The sequence below is a fragment of the Mastigoproctus giganteus genome, chromosome 8 (assembly GCF_048544385.1).
Source record: "Mastigoproctus giganteus isolate SK-2022 chromosome 8, ASM4854438v1, whole genome shotgun sequence".
Lineage (NCBI taxonomy): Eukaryota > Metazoa > Arthropoda > Arachnida > Uropygi > Thelyphonidae > Mastigoproctus > Mastigoproctus giganteus.
The window spans coordinates 60,302,007-60,329,004 of record NC_143582.1 but is presented as its reverse complement, the minus strand read 5'-3'; the positions used below and the strand labels follow the sequence as shown (position 1 = coordinate 60,329,004).

Here is a 26,998-nt window from a genome sequence, read left to right as displayed (position 1 = left end):
ATGAAATTAAGTGTCTATGAATAAATTTATAGATAGTGGGAATAATCTATTTCCAAACAGATTACTGCCAATTGATATTTGTTGTTAGGTAAGACAAAATCTACCATTGTTCCATTTTTGCATTACATATAAACTAAATATCTCAATAAGAGAAATATAATTAAAAGAATTATACTTCTCTTAATTGTATAATTAAGAGAAGTATAATTGCAGTGAAGCAATCTGCTGACAGCCTAACAATATAAGAAATCACACATTATGAACAATTCATATTTTTCAAACAGTGAACTTCACTTTTCACAGTTAATTTTTAAAATGTACTTAATGACTTTTCTCATTACAGACAACAAATATTACTTATAGAGGGTCGCTTCACTGATACTTCTATCACCTAAAAAAAATTGGCATAAGTTAAAAAAAAAAAAAATTAAAAACATACAGACCCAGACCATCACTCAAGTATGCACAAATATTTAAAAAACAGTGTAAATGGATAAAGCCTTTCCAAATAAGAAAAATAGGAGCACGCTGATTAGTCACTTTTGAGAAACCTCAATCTGAAGCTAGACAGAGGATACACGCAAACACTATACTTCCAAGCCCCACTTGTCATTCTGGGAGGGGGGGGGTTAACAAAGCAGAAAAGACCACAGAATACACTACTAGCTTCACAACACAAATAATGAGAATCAGCAATTAGTCACACAAATGTTGCCAACTACAACACAATCAACCTGATCACAGCCAATCAATGTTTACTGATGCTATAGCCCTCTAGGTATGCTTATATGGCATCAGCACCAACATCATCACTAGCATGCAAGAAATGTTATCTTGAATAATTTGCAGTGAAACACCATGGCATGTTAATTTCATTTTAATAATGCCCTGGTGAGTGCTGCTCTGTCCAATCTTTACACATTAATTAAAGCACTCCACAAGATTAAGTTTCTGCAGCCACCCCACCTTTCAACAGGTACCAAACAATCAACCGCTTTTCAAAGTCTATCATATCATGTCCTTTATAATGTTGATCATAATACTACAGTTCATGTGGACTGTAGGCCACACCTTAAGTAACACATTTACAGATTCTTACCACAACATGTGTGCTACAGGGCAGAGAGGAATGGCTGATTGCTAATCAGAGTGGTCATAATTTTTCCAATTTCCTACAAAGTCACAGGCAAATGACTATCAACTTTGCTGAATAATGGCACACTTACGTAAAGATTTCGGCACAGAAATAAACAGCTTCAGTCCCCGGGTGTATAATGGTCCAGAATGTGAAAATAAATAGAAACAGGAAGTTTCCAATTGGGTTTTCCAGGAGCATATTTTCCTCCATGCAAGCAACAGCCCCGGAAACTACATTGATAAGGATATGTTGATAAGGAAAATGGTTGTTAAAGTTGATAAATCTACGTTGATAAAGAACTTATACACCTAAAGAAATGATACATATACTTGCTTTCACCATACAACTTCTATGATAATGGATTTGTTAAGTGGAGCTCTACTTAAAAATCCATGCTGTGATTAGCTCTATAAAGCAAACAAAAAGGAAATGAATGCAAAAAAATAATTTTGATGTCCTGTATTTAGTTTTCAATTAAGCTTTCAGTAACGCTTTTGATGCTATTCCACATGAACTAATGTGATGCTTCACGAATTGCAGAAAAGTTCACAAGAGAAAGTTTGAAAATGAAATGCTTATGAACCAGGAATTCACTTTAAATTTTTTAATAAATTAAAATGTAATATTGTAGCAAACAAAATAAAATTAAAAGAAATAATTACCTATATGAAACACATCTACCTCTAACCCAACCTACCTTTAGAGTGTCAGAGAAGAATACTTTAACAGTACTATCCATTAATGCCACTGCTAAATACTTTTGATTTGGACTGTAAAAAAATTACATGTCATCAGTAACATTCAAGTAGCTAATATAAATATACCTGTTACAGTACACTAATAATTTATCATATTTCAGTTCAATATCCTTTTATATTTTTTTAAAAAAAGTTCATAGAATTTGTAATCTGGCCTGAACTGTATTCATTATTTGTAGACATGTGAAATTAATGCAGCTTTTATTATGATACCTACAAAGTGGCTCAATTGTGTTCTGATTCACAATATACTTTCGTAATTATTACTTATTATCAAGAACAGTAAAATTTATCACATTATTATTATTATGCATTCAAAGTTCTTTTAGCAACTAGCCTGCTGGGGAAATGAGAAACATGGTCATTATACTGTATTAAAAGATTGTTATAATGGTATTTCTAAAATCAGTGTACAATCATAGCAGATATGTACATTCTGCAATGATTGTGCAGTATACTAAGCTTATTTTGTAAATTATGTATGTACAGTAATTACTGTATATAGTAGTGCATATGCACAGCATTTATGTACATATTACATATTCAGAGGAATTTGGTTATTTGGGCCACCGGTTAATCAGGGCAGCCATTTATTTGGGAAAATAAAACAGGCTGCCCTGTTTTTTAATAAATAAATGGCTGTTTATTTATTAAAGAACAGAACCAAATAGAGAAAATAGCCAGGGTTTACTTCGCTTAATTGGGATAACATGCCGTTTAATCATGGCAGGAGACCGCAGCACTCGAGATTACCCTACGATTGTCTCCGACCTTACCACATTGTCCAGTTGTATTTCTGGAGGTCACAACGATAAAACAATTAGCGGTTTCCGGTTCAGTTGGCTCTTCTGTTAGAGCAATCTATAAACGGATAGTAAACTCAATTTTATTGAATTTGTGATAATACCGACATTCTGTGGGTTTTCACATTATTATGGTGAAATGTGTTTACACTTCCATGAAATCTTCAATCATATAAAAAAAACATAAATAAAATTTCAGAATCTTCTCTTCATTCCTGTTTTTTAAGCTTCATAACTTGTTACTCCATTCTCACTTGCGCATATTGTGTTACTTGCAATTAGTATATGCCGTGTTCTTTGTTATTGATTGCTTATCTTTTTTACTGTTTTAAATTTTAACCACAACCCAAAAATGTGAGTGAACAGAAATATCAACTAGTTAGTATGTACATATTACAGTACTTATTAATTACGCTATGCACGTCAGCGTAAATTTATTTTGCTAACCTGTGCAAAATATTCTACCGATTTTCACGTATCATTTAATTTTTTAATTGGTAAGGTAATAAAGTGTAAATTTGTACTTAACATATCTTTACTTTAATAGCATGTGGATAAAATTCCTATTTTTGCTAATTAGAATCGCTGTTTAATAAAATTAAAATTCAATTCACAAACGTGATCACAATGACTGGCGCTTACTACATATCAGTATAGTGAGCGGTACTTTACTATGGTGAGTCCATCGTAACGTGATCTGATCGTACAGAAAATCAATCGTAAAGCTGAATTTTTAACTATTTACGTGAAACCTCACATAATTGGGGCAGCCACTTAATCGGGCCAAAATGCACTAGTCCCGATGTGTCCCAAATAACCAGAATCGACTGTATATATCAAGGCCTAACCACACACAGAGGAAGTGGTTTCAGACTTAATAATATGTCAAAATGCACTGTTTCTGTGAGAAAGCATGTTTTAAAAGAAAATTATATCATTATAACGGTAAATTCACTTTCTCTGTAAGCCTACATTTGGAAAAAAAAAGCATACAAGTTCTAATCCTTTCGTTGAAGGATGCTCCTTCACAAGGATCCTTCAACAAAACTTCTTGCTGAACCATAGTAGGTACCTCATCTTCATCACTACAAATTCAGCTTCCATCACATCTGCAAAGAGCACCTCATCATTTGTGCACATCCTGAAATGTCCAATGTCCACATTCACTTTCAGATTGTTTTTTATGATTAACAGAAGACGATCGATGCAATGTTTCATTTGCTGTCTCACTCAAGATGTCAAATCCAGCATGTTCAAAACCAGTTGGCAATCGCTTTTTTGCCAACCTCAATTATTTCTGATACAGACTACTTTCTTTGTGAACAACAGTAACAAGTTTTACACTGACTTTTGAAAACATCACATTTTGGTAATATTTCATTTTTCTATATTGTTTTCCACTGATTCATCTTCCTAAATACTTAACAATATTATTAGTGCCATTTAAAATTGAAAGAACAGTTTCACCAAATTAATCTGACAGACTTTTATAAGAAGTATATGTCAAAAGGATACCCCTTTATTTATAATCGTGCTCTTTTCACGATCTCACTCTTCAGCAGTAAATATATCTAAAAGGAAACGTTTTTCCAACACGTTAATGTTCTACAAAGGTCCCATATTACTGACAGCAATCTTGAGAGTTCACTCTGCATTGCTACATCTTCAATTACTCTCGATACAGACTACCTTCTTTGTGAACATCAGTAACAAGTTTTACACTGACCTTTGAAAATATCACATTTTGGTAAAATTTCATTTTTCTGTATTGCTTTCCTTTATCTTTTAAATACTTAATAAACAATATTATTAGTATCATATCACATTTGTGGAGGAATTTTTAATTTGATTATTAAAAAAGCTTAAACTATAAGTAAATGTGGTATACGAGGTGCTACCCAAAAGTTCCCGAAATGTATTTATAAAATAAATTAGACTCACCCTGGGTCTTATTCGCCACAATCACCTTCGAAGTAGTTCCCTTGAGAGTGTAAACATCGATCCCAGAGCTTCTCCCATGCTTTGAATGCATCCTGAAAATCCTTCTTCGTCATAGTGTTCAGCACCACCTGCGATTCGGTTTGGATATCCTCTACACTGTCAAATCTTCAACCCTTCAACTTGATTTTCATTCTTGGGAAGAGGAAGAAATCGCAGGGGGTTAAGTCTGGGAAATAAGGGGGTGGGGGAAAATTATCATGTTGTTCCTTCTCATGTTCAACCTGTCTGACAAAATCTGCTGACACGTGCCATACGATAGCCCCACAATGCCACAAATGTTGTGGATGGTCCGCCTGCAGTCTTCACAGATTGCTGCCCGAACTTTTGCAACATTTTCCAGAATGGTGCTCGATGATGGATTCCCAGAGTGATTGTCGTCATCAATCAACATTTGACCATTTTTAAAATGGTTAAACCAGTAGTAGATCTGCGTCTGACCTAAAGCATTGTCACCAAAAGCTGGTTTCAACTTCTTATGGGTTTCTGCTGCTGTCTCATTAAGAATGAAACAAAACTTGATGCAAGTATGTTGCTCTCTCACATCAGCCATCACAACAGTCACAAAACACACCGCCAAAGAACTGCACATAAATATTCAATGACTCTATCCAGCTGGATGCCACTTGGCATACTGATTCACAAAGGATGCATGCAGTGTTAGCTAGCACAAGACCGTACTAGACATAGTTCTTGTGCAACATTCAAATTTTGGGAACATTTCGGTAGCACCTCTTATGTTTGATAGTTCTTACTATGTTTGCGAAGAAAATTGCCAGTTGCATACATACTGTGTGAAAAATGTGACACTGTGTATAATACTGTAAGTAATAATATTACTTACATTATTAGACAAAATAGACAAATTGAATGGTTACTAACATTATTAGACAAAACAGATCAAAGTAGATTATGATCACTGGCTATGAGATAACCAGTGATCATAATCTATTCTGTCAGGTGTATAAGAATAAAAATAGTGTTCTTCTTTTAAAGTTAAATCAGGTTTGTTTTGTATATACCAGTTTCTCTATTAAACTGATTTGCTTGGTTTTAAATAATATAAAACAATCTGTAGATGCTGTTATTAAAAATTGATTAATACCGTATACGCTGCTTATTGTGACCACAGATAATATTATCATGTTTATGAAGTTCTTATCAAACACAAACTAATATATAGAAAACAATGTTTATTGTATCAGCACTTTGGTTTTTGTTATTGCTTTTTTGCCTTACCATAGTTTAAGCATGTGCAGTGGAAATGATTACATTACATCTTGATTTGTTCTTGACTCGAACACGTTGCATGTCTAGTTGCTGAAGTTGTTTGTTACATTTCATTTGGTTGTCATTATCTGTGAAAGAAAATACTACATCTTTACTCCCATTGATTTAGCTGTTTTACACTAAAGCATTAACCTTTTTTAATTCTTGATTTTAATATTTTCGTTATTTGATTTGATTTGATTTTAATGATTTGTATGGATTTCCAGAAATATTATGATGGGTCCATTTTTATTAATGACCCTCTCAAATAAATAATAAATAGTAGACAGCAAAATTAAAGTCCTTTATATTGCTTAATTTTAATGTTTATTTCTGTCTATTTCCACCTTTTTAGGTACACATTTCTACTTTGCATCAATAAATGATGCTGACCAACTGCATTTGTGTTTCATCATCATTGTTATCAATTAAGCTGAGCTGAAGTGATCATAATAAGCAGCGGCCATTGTAAATGAATAGTAAGGGCCTATACATATTGCTTAATTTTAATGTTTATTTCTGTCTATTTCCTTTTTATCACCTTTTTAGGTACACATTTCTACTTTGCATCAATAAATGATGCTGACCAACTGCAATTAAGCTGAGCTGAAGTGATCATAATAAGCAGCGGCCATTGTAAATGAATAGTAAGGGCCTATACAATGCATCAATGAGAAAATTTTGATGTTCTATTTGTCTTGCATATTAAAAAAAAAAAAAAATGTGGTCACATATGACGTTAGTTGGTATATGTTTTTAAAAGAAAGCTGATATGCACTGAGTTAATGTCCTGGATTTGAAGAAAAAAAGAGTTGAAGAATTAAGAGTTTTAGTAAGAATTACTATTCTAATCAATGAATAAACATGTATATTTTTCTAGTATGATCATTATGTTTCACCAATAAAATAATGAAGCTCAAATACTAATAAATTCTATAATGTCTAGATATTGTTGTTGTAGCATTCCTAATTATTTTAGGAATGCTACAACAACAACTATTAATTGAATGGTGTATGACTAATGTGAGAGCAAGAATAAGCTCATTTTGTTTTCATTATTAACCAAGAAATGTGATAGATGATATTACAATTGAATTTCTCTTTGAGCAGTATTTTTATTTAATCCAATAAAGCGCTTTCTGTCACTCTCTCCCTATTACTAATTTATCTTTCACATGTACAGCATACCACTCAGTTTTTCTGCATATTCAACCTATGCATAATTAACATTGTGCCCCAATCTTTATGAGTTTTTTTTTCCCCATGTTAATTTTCAACCCTGGGCCATTCTTCCCCCACCCATTTGACAACACCTTACCACATAGTTACAGATTATATTCTTATCCATTCTCATATTTCCCTCTAGTTTAATTTTTTTTTATTATTTTTGTTATTTAAATTACTTCCTTTCCATCATCTTACTTAAAAAGTTTCATTGCTGTGCCACCCCCAACTCATAGCAGTATATTCTAAAGGCATATCTGATTAGGGGCAGGGGTTTGTTATTTGGTTTTTTTAGGAGCTTTAGCAACTAAGGCCATATTGCTCTGGGAATATGCGGTGGTCATTCCCTGACCTTTCCGCATCCTCCATATTTGGTGGTGACGGGCTCAAACCCCAGTCTAATCAAGAAGTGTGTGCTACGCACTGCTGCTCCTTCCCACCTGGCTATGGAGGTGCCTAGGGGCAGGGGAGAGCCTTAGAATAGTTAGGAAATGAATTTATGTACATTGGTTAGTTTTAAAACAAAACCCAATTTCAACTGAGAAGTACCAAAATACATACCTATATTTTACTCCTAATACACCTTCTGACATTTTAAAGGTACGACTATGTACAACACTGAGCCGAAGACTGAAATAAAAAAAAAAGTTTAAAAATGATGTTAGCTCAGTTCAAATCATATTACATTAAAATTTTATCTTCACATTAAGATATTAATATGAGAAAATACTTTCTGGTACTGCTGTTCATTAAATCTATCTTATAAATATACCAAAAAACAACAGTATGTTAATGATATTAGAATATTTCCAATATTAATTATTAATTACTGTCTACTCTTTAACTTACTACAAATAAAATGAACATTTAAAATTCTTAAAAATTAAATTTCAGATTTGTTTCATTATTATAAATAATTTTAAATTTATCGTACCTTTCATCTTCTGAATCTTTCATTAGATCAAAGATCCAGAATTTTACATCACAGTCTTCACTTCCAGTGACCAGATGTCGCTACAATAAATAATAAAATTCACTGGCTATATGGGAGTTGAATGACTGATTAAGTCAATCTGTCTCATGAATGACAATACTTTTACTGCAGTACTATTATCAAAATATAAAATAAAACATTATCTATAATATGAAGTTAAACTAGTATAATATAAACTGCAACATTTTGCTAGACATAACCTCTGTCTTTCTCAAGGATCTAGTTATAAATTTAAGGCTGAGCTGGACAGGTATTTGGAACGAACGGAAGGGGTGAAATGGGAGCGGGTTTTTTGGCTGATGATGAATAAGTTTACTTTCTTGCATCGTATGCCTCTACTAATGCTAATGCTATGATAATAGTATCTACATGCAAAACCACATCCAATTTCAATTATATGGTTTTGATCATAAGAAGTTGATTGGATGGTGTCTGGGAAAGGAGAGTGACATTATACCTATGTTAAACAGCCATAAACGTTTAGTCGTATTGGATCTGAAACTTAATGAAATTCTGAACAGTGAATTCAATCAACTACAACATTAGAATCAGAGCCCTAGGAGTTCTCTGATTCAGGTATTGCATGTTAGTCAGATGTCAGCACCTGCAAATGTGGATGCCATTCATGATCTGATCATGAAGACTGCAGAAACACTGAAACACACTTCGACAACATTTAGCATTTCCCACCAGTGAGCTCACGATATTGTGGTGAATGTTTTAGGAATAAGAAAGGTTTCTTTGAGGTGGATCCCTACAGCACTGAATGCAGATCAGAAGCAAGAAAATGTGAGGTGTTGTCGTGATATTGTGGCATTTTAAAGCAAATGAAGCACAGTTTTAGAGGTGGTATGTCACTATAGATAAAACATGATTGTGCCACTTCAACTGTGAAATAAAAGAACAATCAAAAACAGTGGGCACATCTTTCTTCTGCTCCTCCTAAGGCAAGTGCATGAGTCTGTTAGGAAAGTCATGGCATGTGTCTTTTAGGCTGCAGAAGGAGTGATCATGGTTGATTTCCTGGAATGAGGTGCCACTATCAATGAGTATTATTCAAACCTACTGAGATGTTTTCATGTGGAACTGAGCTCAAGAGGTGCAGGAAATTGACTAAAAGAGTCATCTTGCATCAAGACAATGCACCAGTGCACACAGAATTTTGTGACACAAGCAACGCTGTGTGACTGTGGGTTCGAGCTATTATTGCATGAGCTTACTCTTTGAATTTGTCTCCATTGGACTATTTTCTTTTGCCAAGTTTCAAAAATGACTTGAAAGAGCAGAAATTCAACACTGAAAATGGTGTGATCCAGTAAACAACTGGTTTCAGTCAAAATCTTCTGAATTTTATTTCAGAAGGTTACAAAAGCTATTAGATTGTACCAGAAAGAATGTTGATTTAGGTTACATTTGGGTCAAGTTTTCAGAAAATGTAATTTTTTTCAAAAATAACTCAGAACACAGGGGTAATAGTTTTGAAAGTACTGTACAAGGTCGGAAATTCAGAATGACACGTCGGACCAAAAATTTAAAGATGTAGTTAGAGAAAAACTTTAAGATGTAGTTAGGGAATGTAGAGCGTGTATTTTCACACAATTATCAATCAACAGAACAACATTAAAAATAAAATGGAAACAAATACTGTGAATAGTATTTTGTTGGTTAATTATAATTTTAAAATTGTTTGCAAAACATCTTATAAATACCAACTTTGTAATCCAAACTTACTAAAAATGATTGCCAGTAACGATAAATATGTATTGTAATTTTTTAGTAATAAATATAATTTTTAAAATGTCCCATTTTTTTCCTATTTTGTCCTAACCTTTGAATTCTATATACGCTATCCCTAATCTAGACAAGTCTGCAGTTATCGTTCAGACACAGCATGGGGTTTGTTAAGGGGAAATCATACAAAGGGTACTAGGAAAGTTTTGCAATATGACGCAACAATGAATCACAGGAAGCTACTTGTTGCTGCATGTTGAGACATGTTCATACGTGCATAGTAGCTGCCGCGCCAAGTCGATGGGCTCAGTTATTCATTAGTAGTGAGAGTGTAAAGTGCTTGCGATGGCATCGTGGTCACGAAATGAGATAAGGACAGTTCTGCGGTATAATTTCGTGCGTGGTTTAACCATAGACCAGTGCTTAGAAGAAATGACTCTTGCACTAGATGATGATTGTCCACATCGTACAACGATATTCAGGTGGTATAGAGAATTCCAAAGGGGAAATTTCACTCTGGAGGATTCTGAGAGGCCGGGAAGGCCACGACCGTCAGTTACGGAGGAAAACGTTACTGCTGTGAGGAAAATGCTTGACGAAAACAGGCGAGTGACCTACCAACAGATAGAGGATACTTTGGGCCTAAATGCACCAGCAATTCGTTCGATTCTGCAAGATCATTTGCACGTGAAGAAACTTTGTTCTCTCTGGGTGCCGCATCAACTGACTGAAGAGCAGATGACACGACGTGTGACTTGGTGCCGGGAGATGTTAAAAAAGTTTGATAAAGGACAATCTCGGTATGTGAACAACATCGTGACAGGTGACGAGACTTGGCTGTACTATTACGATCTGCCGACCAAGGCTCAAAACAAAGTTTGGGTCTTTGATGATGACGACACACCCGTAATTGTCAGAAAATCCCGATCTGTAAAGAAGAAAATGATAGCTGTATTTTTCAAATCGAGTGGAATTGTGGAACGTGTCGTTTTGGACAGGCAGAAGACAGTCACAGCTAAGTGGATGAAGAACCTGCGGCCAAAGTCAAGAATGGACACCTGGTACCTCCATCACGATAATGCTGCAGCTCACCGCGCCAAAGCCTGCACCGAATATTTGACCACGACAGGACTGAAACTTCTCGAGCACCCTCCCTACAGCCCAGAGCTGTTCCCGCATGTTTGTTTTTTTTTTTTTTTTTTTTTAAGGAGCATTAGCAACTAAGGCCATATTGCTCCAGGTTATGCGGTGGTCATTCCCTGACCTTTCCGCATCCTCCGTATTAGGTGGTGATGGGCTCGAACCCCAGTTTAATCAAGAAGCGTGTGCTACACACTGCTGCTCCTTCCCACCTGGCTACGGAGGCGCCACGTTCCCGCATGTGAAAATGAAGCTAAAAGGGAGGCGGTTTTCCAGTGATGAGGACTTTCTACGGGCTTGGGACAACGAGTGTGCTTTACTCCCTAGTGAAACTTGGCAGAACTGGTTTAAAGATTGGTTTCGGAGGATGGAGAGGTGTATTGAATGTAGAGGAAATTACTTTGAAAAAATTAAATAAACAAAGCTGTATTGCAAAACTTTCCTAGTACCCTTTGTATACTTGAATTTCAGGAAGGTGATATTGTTGCACCTAAAAGACTGCTATACAAATTGGAGCAGTATGGCATTAAGGGTAAGTTGCTGCTATGAATAAAGGGATAGTTCAGTGCGAGAAGACAGAGTGGTAATCAATGGACTACTCTTATTGGACTATTGTTATTAGTGGAGCCCCCCCTCCCCAGGATTCGGTGTTGGGCTCATTATTGTTTTCTATATTTATCAATGATATTGATGAAGATATATCAGGCTCAATTCCAAGTCTGCAGATGATACAAAGGTTGGCAGGGTTGTTAACAACAGTAATGATGCAATGCTGCTGCAACAGAATCTAGAAAAGTAGGCAGATGAAATGAAGCTTATTAATAGATGAAATGAAGCTTATTAATGTTAAACTTCAATTGACAATTGAAGTTTAACATTAATAAATGCAAAGTACTGCGTATGGGTAGCAGTAACCCCAGAGTAACATTCCAACTGTGTAGTATTACACTCAGGGTAGAGGAAAATGAAAAAAGACCTGGGGGTAATAGTGCAGTCAGATATAGAGTTCTAATGAGAACCTTCCTATTGATCAGAACACAGGCACATGCGCACACATGTGCTTTGGTCCTTGAGGTTGTCACAGACATTCTCTCAGCTATGCCAGACAAGCTGTACTTGCTACCTGGGAGTCTAAAACGCTGATGGAACTGATATTCGGGTGACACTCAAGTCAAGTGGACCAAATTTCAGCAAAGTCCGGACGGTCTGTGACAGCCAAATCCTCTGCTTGCACCTTCACGATGGTGGGACTGTTAGTAATCCTGGGTATAACCTCCATGCACAAGTACATGGTGGGTGACCACCCAGGTGTGAACCAACGTAAGCAGGGGTCGCGATGTGGCACCCACACCACATAGAGGAACGCCGCCCCTCTATGTTACCAGGCAGTAGATGACTCTCATCAACCGGTGAAATACCACCACTTTGCTTATTGGAGGCTTGAAGTGGGAACCCACATATAGTCTCTAGAGCTAAGTTCCGGTCAACCCTTCCCGGAGGATGGAGAGGTGTATTGAATGTAGAGGAATTGAATGTCTGATATTCAGTTCTGATTGATGACTTTTGAGATTATAATGAACATCGTGGCGAGATCCAATATTCCTTACATTTCGAGGGTACAGCTCTAAAACGGTGTTCGCAGGCCGGCTGCTAGTTAGTACACCGGACCGAACCTATTGGTAATTCTCTAGGAGGCTTCCGGATCAGCTAGTGTATAATCTTGCTACCTTTACTCTGCCAGATAGTGACTGGAGGAAGTCCGAGTAGTGTGTATGCGGGGAGCATTGTCGAGGCCACGTTATGTCAAGGATCTGGGCATATTCTTACCACGTGTATGCCATATCCAAAAATTTCATTACTTCATACAGCATGTCCCACCCACTTTTTCTTACTATTGAATACACCATGAATTGTCAAACTAATAGAGCAAGCTTATCTGCGAAAAGGTCTAAACCTCCCAAGCACTTCCTAATTCATTTCACAAATATATGTGGTCTCAATTCTAATCTCAACGACGTCCATTTCCACTTGCAGTCTGCCAAACCCCATGTACTTTTTCTGACAGAATTTCAGTTATCGGTTGATTCAACTACTGCCCATCTCAGATGCCCAAATTATTCGGTGTATGATTCTTTTCGCCTCAAAGGTGATACTTGTGCATATGCCCGTTCTGATATTCCGTCAGAGACTTGGCGATTTGGAACCTCCTCTGTTTGATCTTCACTGGCTTAAAATCTCTCTACCTCATTGTGTCAAATTCATCTGTTGTCTCTACCATTCCCCCATCCCCACTAATCACTTGGAGCACTTTGACTTCCTCTCTTCGCAACTCGACTTTCTCCAGTCCAACTTTCCTAACAGTGAGGTAATTTTCCTTGGTAATTTTAATGTTCACAACTCCAGCTGGCTTCCGTTTTCTAGTCACACCGACCCAGCAGGTCGAGATGCTGAGGCTTTTGCAATTACTATTGACCTAGCACAGATTGTTCATTTACCTACAAGAATACTGGACAATCCTAATCATACAGCCAATACGCTTGATCGTTTTCTCACAAACAACCCTTCTAAGTACACGGTCAAAGTGAGAGGTCCTTTAGGCACTTCAGATCACAACTTGATGATTGTCTCTTTTCCAATGGAACCTTTATCTCATGGCTATTCCCAAACTCGTGTTGTTTGGCATTACAAGAATGCAAAATGGGATGACCTGCGAGACTTCTTTTCTTCTTTTCCTTGGTCAGATTACTGTTTCAAAATTTCTGATGTCAACATTTTCTCAGATCGTGTCAGTGAAATTATTCTTGCAGGAATGGAATCCTTTATCCCACACTCCACTTTAAAATCTCGTCCTTTATCTAAACCTTGGTATTCCAATTAATGTGCTAAGGCTGTTCAAGAAAAGAATGTTGCATATCATAATTGGCTTGTTTCTAATTCTTCAGTTTCATTTTCTGCCTACACCAAAGCTTGCAACAATTGTAAAGCAGTTATTAATCAGTCCAAACTAGAGTTTGAACAGGCTAAGAGTAGAAAACTTGCTTCTTGCCCTAATGGTAGCGGAGCATTCTGGTCTCTTGCCAAAGCTATTGGCTGCAACTTTTGCCCATCTCTGCTCCCACCTCTGTCCAAACTAGATGGATCTGTTGTCACTTCAGCCAAGGATAACGCTGACCTGCTAGCATCCCATTTTTCTTCCAACTCATGTATTAATGATCTTGGTAAAACACCTCCCACCATTCCCAACACGCTCCATTCAGTGCCTCCTGTGGTCTTCCGTCAAAAGGATATCAGAAGGATTTTGATGAATCTTGATGCTATGAAAGCTCCAGGTCCTGATGGTATTTCTCCCCTTGTTCTCAAAACCTGTGCTCCTGAACTTACTCCTAATCTTTGCCGCCTTTTTTCACTTTCTTATTCCAAAGGTGTTTTTCCTTCTGCTTGGAAATTTGCTCATATCCAGCCAGTTCCTAAAAAGAGTGACAAATCCCTCCCATCCAATTATCGTCCCATTGCAATTACTTCTACTCTTTCTAAAGTAATGGAGAAATCAATTAACCGCCAACTCTTAAACTACCTAGAAACCTTCCGTCTGATCAACGTTCGCCAGTATGAATTCCGTCAGTGTCGATCCACTGGAGATATTCTGGCTTATGTTACCCATTTATGGATTAATTCAATGGAAAAGTTCGGTGAAACACAAGTAGTTACTCTTGACATCTCAAAGGCTTTTGATCATGTTTGGCATAAAGGTCTTCTAAACAAGCTTCCATCTTATGGTTTGCCAACTGTTTTTTAGTAATTGGTTATCTACTTTTCTCTCTGATCGCTCACTGAGGGTGATGGTAGATGGCTCTCTGTCTTCTAACTTCTCCACTAATGACGGTGTCCCCCAAGGTTCAGTTCTTTCCCCACTCTTTTCTTCTTGTATAAAAAAAAATAAATTTTCTGTTTATACTCCGGGACGACCAAACGGTCAGTGGAGTTTACAAGATACACAGAATACAAGAAACAGCACCGCATTCAGCAGTCACAGGCTTGAACCCCGGTCACTCAACGCAAGTGTACTTATGCACCCGCGCGCCTGACCCTAGGCTACAGTGGCTAATGACCTTCTTCCATTGACTGGAAATCCTATCTATAGTTTTGCCGATGATAGCACATTGCATTCCACTTTCCATTTTGAGAAACCTTGTCCTGCTCAATCAGCTTCAACTTCTCGAAAATCTGCTACCAATTCCTTAAATGCCGATCTTCAGGTAATTCTCCAGTGGGGCAAAGACAACTTAGTTGATTTCAACCCTTCTAAAACTCAGTCTTGTCTTATATCTCACAAAAAGGATTCTTCTGCTCCTATGCTTATCTTTAGTGACACTCTGATTTCTAGGCAAAATGATATCTCTTTTGGGGATTACCCTGACTTCTAATCTCTCTTGGCACAAGCACATTAGAAATATTGCTTCCTCTGCATCTAAAAAAACTTGGTTTTCTCTTTCGCTCTCAGCGTTACTTTTCTTCCAAACAGCTGTTCACTCTGTATAAATCGCAAATCCGCCCTGCCATGGAATATTGTTCCCACATCTGGGGTGGTGCCCCCAAAACCTCTCTCAGGCTTCTTGATTCCATTCAGAAGAGGGCAGTTAGGTTAATTAATGATTCATCTCTAACAGAGTCTCTCCACTTGCTTTCTCATAGACGTACTGTTTCTGCTGTATGCCTCTTCTACAGATACTTCCATGGGCACTGTTCTTCTGAATTGGCTTCTATAATTCCCGCTCTCTCTTTCAAAACAGTCCGAACACGTGCCACCACAAGCCAACATCCATTTACTGTCCAACCTTCAAACCCACAGAACCAACTTTTCATCTTCCTCATTTATTCATTCAACTGCCTTTCATTCAGTTTTCTGGAACAACCTTCCTTCATACGTATTTCCTGAAAATTACAATCTGCAGAAGTTCAAGTTCAATGTCAACAAATATCTTCTTTCATCTTCTCAACCTCCAACCCAAGCACGGTACTAAGTATTATAGGTTCTAATACCTCTAGTGTTTGGGGTTCACATAAAAAAAAAAAAAAAAAAAAACACGCACGCATGGGGACACAAATGCAAACTAAGAAAGGCTGGTTGCAGAATCGATGTGTGGAAGTTTGCCTTTAGCCAGCAGATGATTGCTGGAACAAACTTCTATCTGTTGTTGTTGTGGAAGTTGATGGCTTAAATATATTCAAGGAAGAACTAGGCAAACTATTGGAGGGAATGAATAGGGAGATGGGAAGTATTGTGTTTTTTTTTTTTTTTTTTTTGTTGGCTGATGCTATATAAGCTTGCTTTGTTGTTGTTTGTGGTTTTATTGCACAAAAGCTGCTTTGGCTATATTGAGTCTGTTCAAGTTTTGTAATTTACATTTAATGTTGTTACTGATGTTGGCATATTATATACGGCCAGCAAGGTTTATAAGACTGAGGTATGTAAAGAGGTCATTTATATCTTATTTTTCTCCCAAAATGAGTTCAAGGCTTAATGGTTCATTTGCATGCGATTTGAAAGCTGACTGGCGAGCAATTTAATAAAGTGGATATTCTATGATGACGTGCTTCACTGTTAGTATGGTCTGACACAGAGGGCATTGTGGAGGACCATGTTTCATTAGGAGGTAAGAGTGTGTTAAATGTGTGTGGCTGATGCAAAGCTGGGCAAGCTTAACCTCTTTGTGTCTGTTCGGCTGAAAATTTGATTTCCAGGATTTAGGCTGATGTTTAATTTGGTATAATTTGTTGTTTTTTGAGATTTCCAGGTCTGTGTCCACATATTTTTAGAGACTTTTCGAATGACGTTTTTAAAATCATTGTGTGGAATTTTATGCAGGTGAGAATTTTCATTTGTTGGATGTTTTGCAGCTTGATCCAAATGTTCATTGCCCAGTATTCCAGAATGTCCAGGAATCCAAGTGAATCTGACACATTGGTTTTTTGTCTAAAATGCAATAAGCAAGAAAGAAATTTTATTAAATACGGATGAGATGGATGATCTTCTAGCTGTAAAGCATATATTGCACTTAATGAGTTGGCATATTATGGCACAAAAGTGATATTGTGCCATAATATGCCAAAATCTGTAAAAATGATACTTTTTACGAGGGAGGTTTTGGCAATGTGATCCAGCATGAGACTTATTGCAAACAGTTCAGCACTATAAATACTGCACTCTATTGGAAGAGACTGAGAAATTATGCTGTTTGGCAGAACCACTGCAGCACCAACGTGTGTATCCACCTTGGAGCCATCAGTGTATAGATGAGAATAGTCAGAGAATTGCATTAGTTAAGAGGAATGTAACTGTTTTATGTACTGCCATAAATACTGTCACAAAAGTAAGACTGCCATAAAAATAGAAAATGATATCAAAGAGCTGTGGCTTCTGCATCATGCATGGTTGGGTGTAGAATTTCCTTGGCAAAGTGAATTAAGGAAGTCAGTGAAAATGGAACGGGGAGATAAAGAAAACATAACTACTGTCATAGGTCTTCATAAAGCAGGACATGATGCAACTACAATTTTCAAACTTCTGAAACCAATTGGGAATAAGCCGAAGATTTGTCTACAGGGCAATTGATAGGTATAATGAACAACAGAGAATTGATGACAGGCCTCGGTCTGACCGCCCAAGAACTGTGACGACCCCTGCAGCTATCACAAGGCAGCGGAGAACAGAATTCGTAGGAATCCCCTACGAAAACAGAAAATTATGTGCAGAGAAATGGGAATATCACCAAGATTGATGTCACGCATAATCAAAAGTGATCTTGGGATGAGTGCCTACCGCAGGAGAACAGGACAGTTCCTAACTCCAGCTCTGATGGAATGGAGGCAAAAAAGATCAGAGGTACTGCAGCAAGGGTGTACCTGAATGATATTCTGGAGCCGCGTGTAAGATCCCTCAATCAGACTCTCTTCAATGGGCAGCACTGGGTTTATTCTTGGGTGTTCAAGAATAAACCCACAGAGTTTTGAGTTCTTGTGTCTTTTTATATGCAGTAACACATGTGACAGTATTTATGGCAGTACTGTGGATACTGATTTGGGATATTGTTCTGTTTCCATGTTCATATGAACTTTTTTTACTTTTTTTTTTTTTTTTTTTTTTTGTCCAAGGAATGTGTCCAAGGAAAGATCCACTGTAATCCACATTTTTTTTCCACCACATTAACATTTCATCATAGTGCCTGCTATGTGTGCTGAGAAAAGAACATCATGTCTTTTCAAACACTTTCCAGAAACAATGCCAATCCACTATTGATTTATAGCCTTTTTAAAGATATACATTAAAAAATAATTATAATACTTAAATTTATGAAGCACACATACTAATGTTTTATTCATTTAAAATATCCATGGTACTTACTTTATCAGGAGACATACAAAGAGACCAAACTGATGATGAGTGAGCATCAACTGTTTCCAGGAGTTTTCCCATTGCAAGACTGAAAATCTCCAACTTCCCTTCCTTTTTTTTTAATAAATTATAAAATATAGATAAAATATGAATAAAAGTTCAACTTGCACATATACATAAATATAAACTGCAAAATTCAAAAAAAACTATTTTTATATCAGACAATAAGCAAAACATATACAGTTGATTCCGGTTATTTGGAACATATCGGGACTAGCGCATTTTGGCCCAATTAAGCGGCTGCCTTAATTATCCGAAGTTTCATGTAAAACAAGTTAAAAATACAATGGAGACCCCCGCTTTACAATTGGTTCACTGTACAATCAAATCACGTTACGATAGACTCACCATAGTAAAGCACCATTCACTACATGGTGTTTAGTAAGCACCGGTCATTGTGATCACGTTTGTGAATTGAATTTTAATTCTATTAAACAGCGATTCTAATTAGCGAAAATAGGAGGAATATTATCCACAGGCTATAAAAGTAAAGATATATTAAGCACAAATTTACCCTTTATTACCTTACCTTACCAATTAAAAAAATAAATGATATGTGAAAATCGGAAGAATTAATACGTACTGTAATATGTACATACTAACTAGTTGACATTTCTGTTCACTGACATTTGTGGGTGGGGGTTAAAATTTAAAACAGTAAAAAAGATAAGCAATCAATAACAAAGAAGACGGTGTGCGCGCGTGTGCACACATACATTGCAAGTAACACTATACACGCAAGTGAGAATGGAGTAACAAGTTATGAAGCTTTAAAAATAGGAATGAAGAGAATATTCTGAAAATTAAATATTTTTATATGATTGAAGATTCCATGGAAGTGTAAATATATTTCACCATAATAACCCACAGAATTCCAGCTGTCAATATTATTGCAAATTCAATAAGATCAAGTTTACTATCTGTTTATGATAGATTAAAATAACAGAAAAGTCCAATAAATATTTGTCTGTTAACTGGTTTTTTTTTTTGTTTTATAGTTGTGACCCCCAGAAATCCGACCAAACCATGTGGTATGGTTGGAGACAATTGTAGGGTAATCTCCAGTGCTGCCGTCTCCTGCCCTGATTAAACGGCATGTTGTCCCAGTTCAGCGCAGTAAACCCTGGCTATTTTCTCGATTGGGTTCTGTTTTTTCAGATTTGCCCCAAATAAACGGCTGCCCTGATTAACCAGGGGCCCAAATAACTGAAATCCACTGTATTTCAATTCTCAATGCACTCTATTATATTCGACATGCTTAACTAATGAAGTATTCTTTAAAAGAATTCTTTAGGCTGCCTCAAAGGGGCAGTCATGAACTGTTCTCATAACTTCAACTGATGAGATATAACATCCTCCAAATGTTTCTTTAACTGGCGAAGAGATAGCTAAGCGTGATGAATATGGAGGATGAGGTAACATTTCAAACCAAATCTCCTGTATCATCTACAGTGCAGAAGACATACTATGAAAATGAGTAGTGGCATGCTGCAGGCACACTTTTGCAAAGCAAACCTATTCTGAACTGCAAGCTTTTAATGATTTGTAAGCACATTGCAATCATCAGTTTCTACTCTGTCTGCAAAGTGTTATAAAATTATTCCTTTATGTTTTCAGATTATGGGGAGTAAGACTTTTCTTGCTGGTGATTGGGTGTAGAATTTCCTTGGCAAAGTGAGTTATAGGGTATCGCTCCGAACCTTTATACTTGATTTCATATGAAATAATGCACCCAGAGATGATTAAAAGGTACTAAATATTCTAGGGGAGCCCTTTTCCCCATTCGTAATAATCGAGAAGCATAGGAAATTTATCAATTTATCATTATTTTATTTCTACTACTAAACATGGATTAAAGCAATACACACAATTTTTGAAAGAGACCATCCTACACCATGCAAAGTGATTGCCTATTAGGTTTGTTTTCACTTTATCGACTAGTCTTTAAAAATACTATTTGAATTATTAACGATACTAAGTAATGTGACATTACAACAAAATTTTTAAGGCTAAATAGTAAAATTATTAGTATCATATTGCTTTGAAACTCTGCACATTTCAAGCTACCATTTCTGCCTTGACTGGTAATAATATTATATTATGCTATTCTAAGCAAGCAGTCTATCCATGTGTGAAGATTCCCAGTATGTTGGGAGTCATTATGAAACAAGTAAATACAAGGGCTGTGTTAGGGTAATAAGAGTAAGAACAGGTGCATGCATACTTGCACATACACCAATGCTAGGAGTATAATAAATAAATTTTATGAATTTGAAGTTATGGTTAAGACATCAAATAAAGACGGGATTTCAGAGACATGGTGTCACTCAGATACAGTCAGGTTTCCATATTAATGGGATCTGTATTTGCAGATTTGTGTTTTTGCATTGGTGGTCGCGAAATTTATCATACTAAAAATTTGGCTGCTGCTGCTCGCTGAATTCACCCTGAGTGATGGTGGGGTACTGCATCTTCAGTCTTGCAGTGAGCATCATCTGAGTAGGACGATTTTTGACCTTTGTGTGCTGTAAGCACAATAATATTTTATTATTGTGCTTATGTGAATACCCATGGGTTCTAAACAAAGTGCAACTAGTGATGAACAAAAGCCTAAAAGGGCCAAGAAAGTGATGACTTTGAACAAGAAAGTGCAGATTCTAGATAAATGTTGAGAAGAGATCATATATGCAGCCATAGGCTGCATGTTTGGTATTAACAAAAGTACCATATGATACATAAGGAAACAAGAAACTGAGATCAGAGGCAGTGCAAACTGGTGGAATTCTTACTGCTAAATACAAGGCTTATGTATGTGATAAAGTGATGTTGAAAATGGAGAATGCACTGTTCATTTGGATCGAAGACCAGCACAAGAAAAGCTTGCCTGTGAACATTGGTATGATTTCCGCTAAGGCCCTCATTCTTTACAACATATTTAAGCAGCAAATTCCCTGTACCAGCAGCACAGCCGAAATCACTTTCATTGCCAGCAAAGGCTGGTTCCAGAAATTCAAGAGGCGTTATTCATTCTGTAATGTAAAGATTACAGGCAAGTCTGCTTCAGCTGACCACAAGGCTGCTAAGGCCTACCCTGCACAACTCAGGAAAGCTCATCGAGGAGAAGGGATATAAATCCGAACAGGTTTTCAATGCTGATGAGACACCATTATTCTGGAAGAAGAAGATGCCTCAGTACACCTATGTAGGCATCGAAGAGAAGAAGGCCCGAAGATTCAATGTTGCATGAAATCGGGTTACGCTGCTAGTTTGCAGCAATGCAACAGGCCATATGACAAAGCCTGGCCTAATATTCCACATGTTGTTGTTGTTGTTGTTGTTTGGTTTTTAGGAGCATTAGCAACTAAGGCCATATTGCTCCAGGATATGCGGTGGTCATTCCTTAACCTTTCCGCATCCTCCGTATTTGGTGGTGACGGGCTCGAACCCCGGTCTAATCAAGAAGCGTGTGCTACGCACTGCTGCTCCTTCCCACCTAATATTCCACATGCAGAACCCAAGAGCTCTTAGAGGATGTAACAAGAATATACTGCCTGTGCACTGGATGTGGAATGCAAAAGCCTGGACGACAAAGAAACACTTCCTGAACTGGTTCCACCATAGCTTCATCCCCAAAGTCAAGGAATACCTGGAGGAAAAGGGGCTTTCGTTTAAAATTCTCCTTGTGCTGGACAATGCCCCAGGACACCCAAGTGATGCACAAGACTATGCAAATGAAGAAATAGAGGTGGTCTTTCTACCCCCCGCCCCAACACTACCTCCCTTATCCAGCTACTTGACCAGAAAGTAATCAAGGCCTTTAAGGTCCACTACACGAAAAGGTGTATAGATTGAAACATGGACAGCAATGACAACCACAACGTTATTCAGTTTTGGAAGAACTTCACCATAGCATCATAGCTGACAGTCTCTTCCTAATAAAACATGTGCTTGTAGACACCAAGGACAAGTCTGTAAATGTCTGCTGGAAGAACTTGTAGCCATAGGTTGTGCACGACTTCAGTCCTGATGAACTACAAACCATTCCAGATGAACAGAGCAAGAAAACCATTGCAGAAATAAAGGAGTTGGCCAGTAGAATAGGGGGCATAGGTTTCGATGACTTAGAAGAGGAGGAGGAGGATATCAACGATTTAATTGATGGACAGGCAACAACAACACTAACGGGTGATGAACTTGAGGAGCTTGCTTGTTCCAACTCTGAGGATGACGACAAGGTTAAGGTTTGGTTTTGGTTTTTTTTTTTTTTTAGGAGCATTAGCAACTAAGGCCATATTGCTCCGGGGATATGTGGTGGTCCTTCTCTGACCTTTCCGCATCCTCCGTATTTGGTGGTCACAGGCTTAAACCCCAGTCTAATCAAGAAGCGTGTGCTACGCACTGCTGTTCTTGCCCACCTGGCTACGGAGATGCCACACACAAGGTTAAGGAAGAACCACTACAAGGGAAGAAGTGCAATTTGGAAAACTTAGCACAGGCAATGCATGATGCCAAATGCCTAGCGGGCTTCTTCTACGAATATAAGGACAACATGATTCGTGCAATGAAGTTCAAGGAAAGCCTCTGCGATATTTTAACACCATACACAGCCATGTTCAACGAGTTAAAACAAAAGAAAAGTAGCTTCACATCACAATGTTCCTGAGAAGGAAAACTTATACACTGACGCCTAAAACTCCTTGTACCCCTGAACTGGAAGTCTCAACATCAGCCAACCCTCCTTCTCCTCCAGCCTCTGAGACCCCTACTACTACTGAGGAGTACTGAATCCTGTGATGAATACCCTGGTGCATGCCTTGTTCTTAGCTATATAAAATTTTGATACAGTATTTTTGAAACATGGATCTAAAATGTTACTCATTATTGTAAAATACAATTAAAACCTTTTAAATACATTTAAAAATTTTTCTGTTAATTGTAAATGGTTGCATAAGTGTTTAGACATATGCAGAAAACAGCTGGTGCCATTTGGGAGAGAGTACAGATTTTCGTGGAATTTCACAATTTTGCAGGAAGCACGAGAGAGAGAGAGAGAGAGAGAGAATCTTTATTGCAATCTTAGAAAAGAAAAAGATGGTTACAGAGAACTTAATGTTGTAACCAACCCATCGCAGCACGCAGGCCAGGGGTTAATGCCAAGACACAGAAAGTGAAACAAACTAAAAAAAAAAAAAAAAACTTCATTCCAACTGATGTCACTGCATGGAAAGCACCTTCTTCCTATATCTTTTATCACATGCGAATTTGTTAAGATCAGCATCAAATTTGTAGACCTGGGAGAGCATCTGAAAAGGGAGGACTCAATTTGTCAGGAAAAGTCTTGAATTTTGGGTGGCCAGTCTAGGAGTAGTCTGCAAGGCAGAGATAGAGATTTTCCAGCAGCATGTATCCCATATGGTTGGCTCGGAGATAAGTCCCGCAACCATTTTCACTGTGACAACCAACCTCCGGGGATCAATAGGCTCGGAGATGGTGAACCCCCATTGCATGGGTGGCTGAGGCCCAGACTTCAAATGCATACAGTAATGCTGGGTAGATAATCATTATGATGTATTTCCTGATTATTTTGGGATCTTTAATGTGAAACAGATTTTGTTTTGTTATTCAATGAGGACTCAAAGCCCATGAGGCGAGTTTATCCAGCTGCATATTAAAACTGAGTTTAGGGTCAAACATTACACCTGTCAGAATGTGAAGTAACAACAGGGATTTGGGTGTTACCAAAAGTGGGAGGAATCACAAAAGGATTGGTCTTCAGAGAGAAAATCATTATCTTGGTCTTTCCCGGATTGATCGTCAGGCCAAAGTGCTGAGAAAGAATGTGATTTCCAAAAGACTATTATTGTAGTTATTGGTCATGATGAGGTTGGGACTGGGCCCAATTGGGGTAAGAATATTATGGTCATCTCCATAGGAGATGATTTTTTGGTTATCCCGCACAAGTGAGGCAATAATTGCTGTGAACAACAATCCAGTGAGGTTACCCCCCTGTGGTATTCCAGCAGTAACAGTCCTCCAATAGCCTCTTCCTCCAGTGTGAAGTGACAACAACCTATTGCTAAGGAGAGCAGATAGAAAGCACAGCATGTATCCCTTGATGTTACAGTATGATTGTATAAGCCACAAAAGGGAAGGGACATTCACAGCATCAAACACAGCCTCAATATCTATGTAAGTTATGACAAGTTTGTAATAACTCTTGAACACTGCTAGTATGGCATTTGTGGTTTTGAGATTTGTAGTTGTCAATTGCTGTGAGCTTAGTGAATCTGGGGTGGCTTATTTGTGAGTATTTGTTTGGTGAGGACTGGTAGCAGCATTTTTTTCAATAACTTCAGAAGTGTTCAGGCTTTAGAGATTGGGGGTAATGTTTAATTAGTGATGGGTTACAGATCTTGGGTACAGGCCTGACAGTACAGCTGTTCCACTCAACTGGAAAGGAGCAGGTCTTCAGGATGTCATTGTAGATAGATCATCATCATCATCATCATCATCATCATCATCATCAGCCTTTTTTAATCCACTTCAGGATGAAGGCCTCTCCAGCAACTTTTCAGTTTCTTCTGTTTTGCGCAATGGCCATCCATTTACTACCCACAAACTCAGAATTTCATCTATCCATCTCCGGCATTCTCTTCCAGGTTTTCTTCTGGCTCCTCTTGGGTACCATTCTGTTATTTTCTTAGTCCATCTGTCATCATATCTTCAAGCTATGTGTCCTGCCCAAGAACATTTTAGTTCTTTAGTTTTGATAACAATATCCTTTACTTCAGTTTGCTGCCTAATCCATGTGTTTCTCTTCTTGTCTAAAAGACTGATTCCCAATATAATTCGTTCCATTTTTTGCTGTGTAGTTCTCAGCTTCTCTTCCATTCTTTAGGTGAGTGCCCAAGTTTCACTTCCATAAGCCATGGTGGGGAGTATACATTAGTTCATTATTTTACATTTCAGACAAACTGGGATATTGCTCTTCAGTATGTGACTATATTTTTTGAATGCTATCCATCCAAAATTTAGTCTTCTCTTGACTTCCAGCCATTTATCATTATTACAGCTAATAACTTGTCCCAGGTAAGTATATGACTCCACCTTTTCAATTACTACTCCTTCAATCATTATGTTCCTTTCTGTGGCATACCTGTTCATCATTACTTTTATTTTAGCCATATTCATCTCTAGTCCAAAATCCTTGCTAACTGTGCATAACTGATTAAGATTTTACTCTAATTCTTTGGGATCGTGGCTTATGACCACAATGTCATTTGCAAATCATTGTTGTTATTTGGTTTTTAGGAGCATTAGCAAACTAAGGCCATATTGCCCGGGGATATGCGGTGGTCATTCCCTGACCTTTCCGCATCCTCTGTATTTGGTGGTCATGGACTCGAACCACGGCCTAAACAACAAGAAGCGTGTGCTACGCACTGCTGCTCCTGCCCACCTGGCTATGGAGACGCCTCCGCAAATCGTATACGGTCTAGGTACTCTCCATTCACATTGACTCCTTTCTATGACCAGTCTAATTTTCTGAAAGTTTCCTCAAGAGCAGCAGTAAACAGCTTCAAAGATATTGTCTCCTTGTCGAACTCCTTTCTCGATTTTAAATTTGCTACTGTCTTTGTCTAGTCTAATAAAGGAGGTAGCTTTCTCATATATTTTCTTCAAAATCATAATATACTGGGTATCTATGCCTTGTCTTTGCAGTGCCCAAAACATTGCCTTATGATGTATGAAGTCAAATGCCTTTTCATAATCCACAAATGCCAGGCATAATGGTGTTTTATATTCATTTGCTTTCTCCATTAGCTGTGATATTACTTGAAGATGATCCATAGTTGAGAATCCTGTTCTAAAGCCAGCTTGCTCTTTCGGTTGAATCTCATCAAGTATTCTTTCTAATCAGTTAGTAATGACCCTTGTGAACAACTTGTAGATGTGGGATAACAAGCTAATTGGTCTATAATTTCCAATTTCTGATTTATCTCCTTTCTTATGCAGCAAAACTAAGATTGCATTATTCCACTTCTTAGGCATCACACCTTTTATAATGCATTTTGTGAAGAGCCTTGCCAGTTTTTGTGTTATGTCTCTTCCTCCCAATTTTAACAACTCTATAGTAACTTCATCTTCCCCCGGGGCTTACAGATTCTTCATTTTCTTCAATGCATGTTTCACCTCATCAGGAAGAATATCAAGTATGTCGTATGTGTGGATAATTTGCGATCTTTCCCACTGCTGGTATCATTCCCTCACTCCTTGTATAATTCTCTATAGTAGTCTTCTGCTATTTGAATTATGCCTTCTCTGATATTTATAAGTACACCATTGCTATTCTTCAGTTTCGGTATTAGCATTAGTAGAGGCATTTGATGCAAGAAAGCAAGCTTATGCAGCATCAGGCAAAAAAAAAAAAAAAAAAAAAAACCCACTTCCACTTCACCCTTCTGTTCGTTCAAAATATCTGTCCAGCTG

General features: G+C 37.5%; 1 protein-coding gene across 1 annotated transcript in view; it reads right to left on the bottom strand.

Moving 5' to 3' along the window:
* LOC150081562 (WD repeat-containing protein 3) overlaps window positions 1-26,998 on the bottom strand; it is a 279,852-nt gene that overhangs the window by 111,020 nt on the left and 141,834 nt on the right. Inside the window, 4 exon segments of the mRNA XM_090380245.1 lie at window positions 1,836-1,908; window positions 7,752-7,820; window positions 8,125-8,204; window positions 18,458-18,559. Coding sequence (XP_090236371.1) covers window positions 1,836-1,908; window positions 7,752-7,820; window positions 8,125-8,204; window positions 18,458-18,559 — 324 coding nt within the window.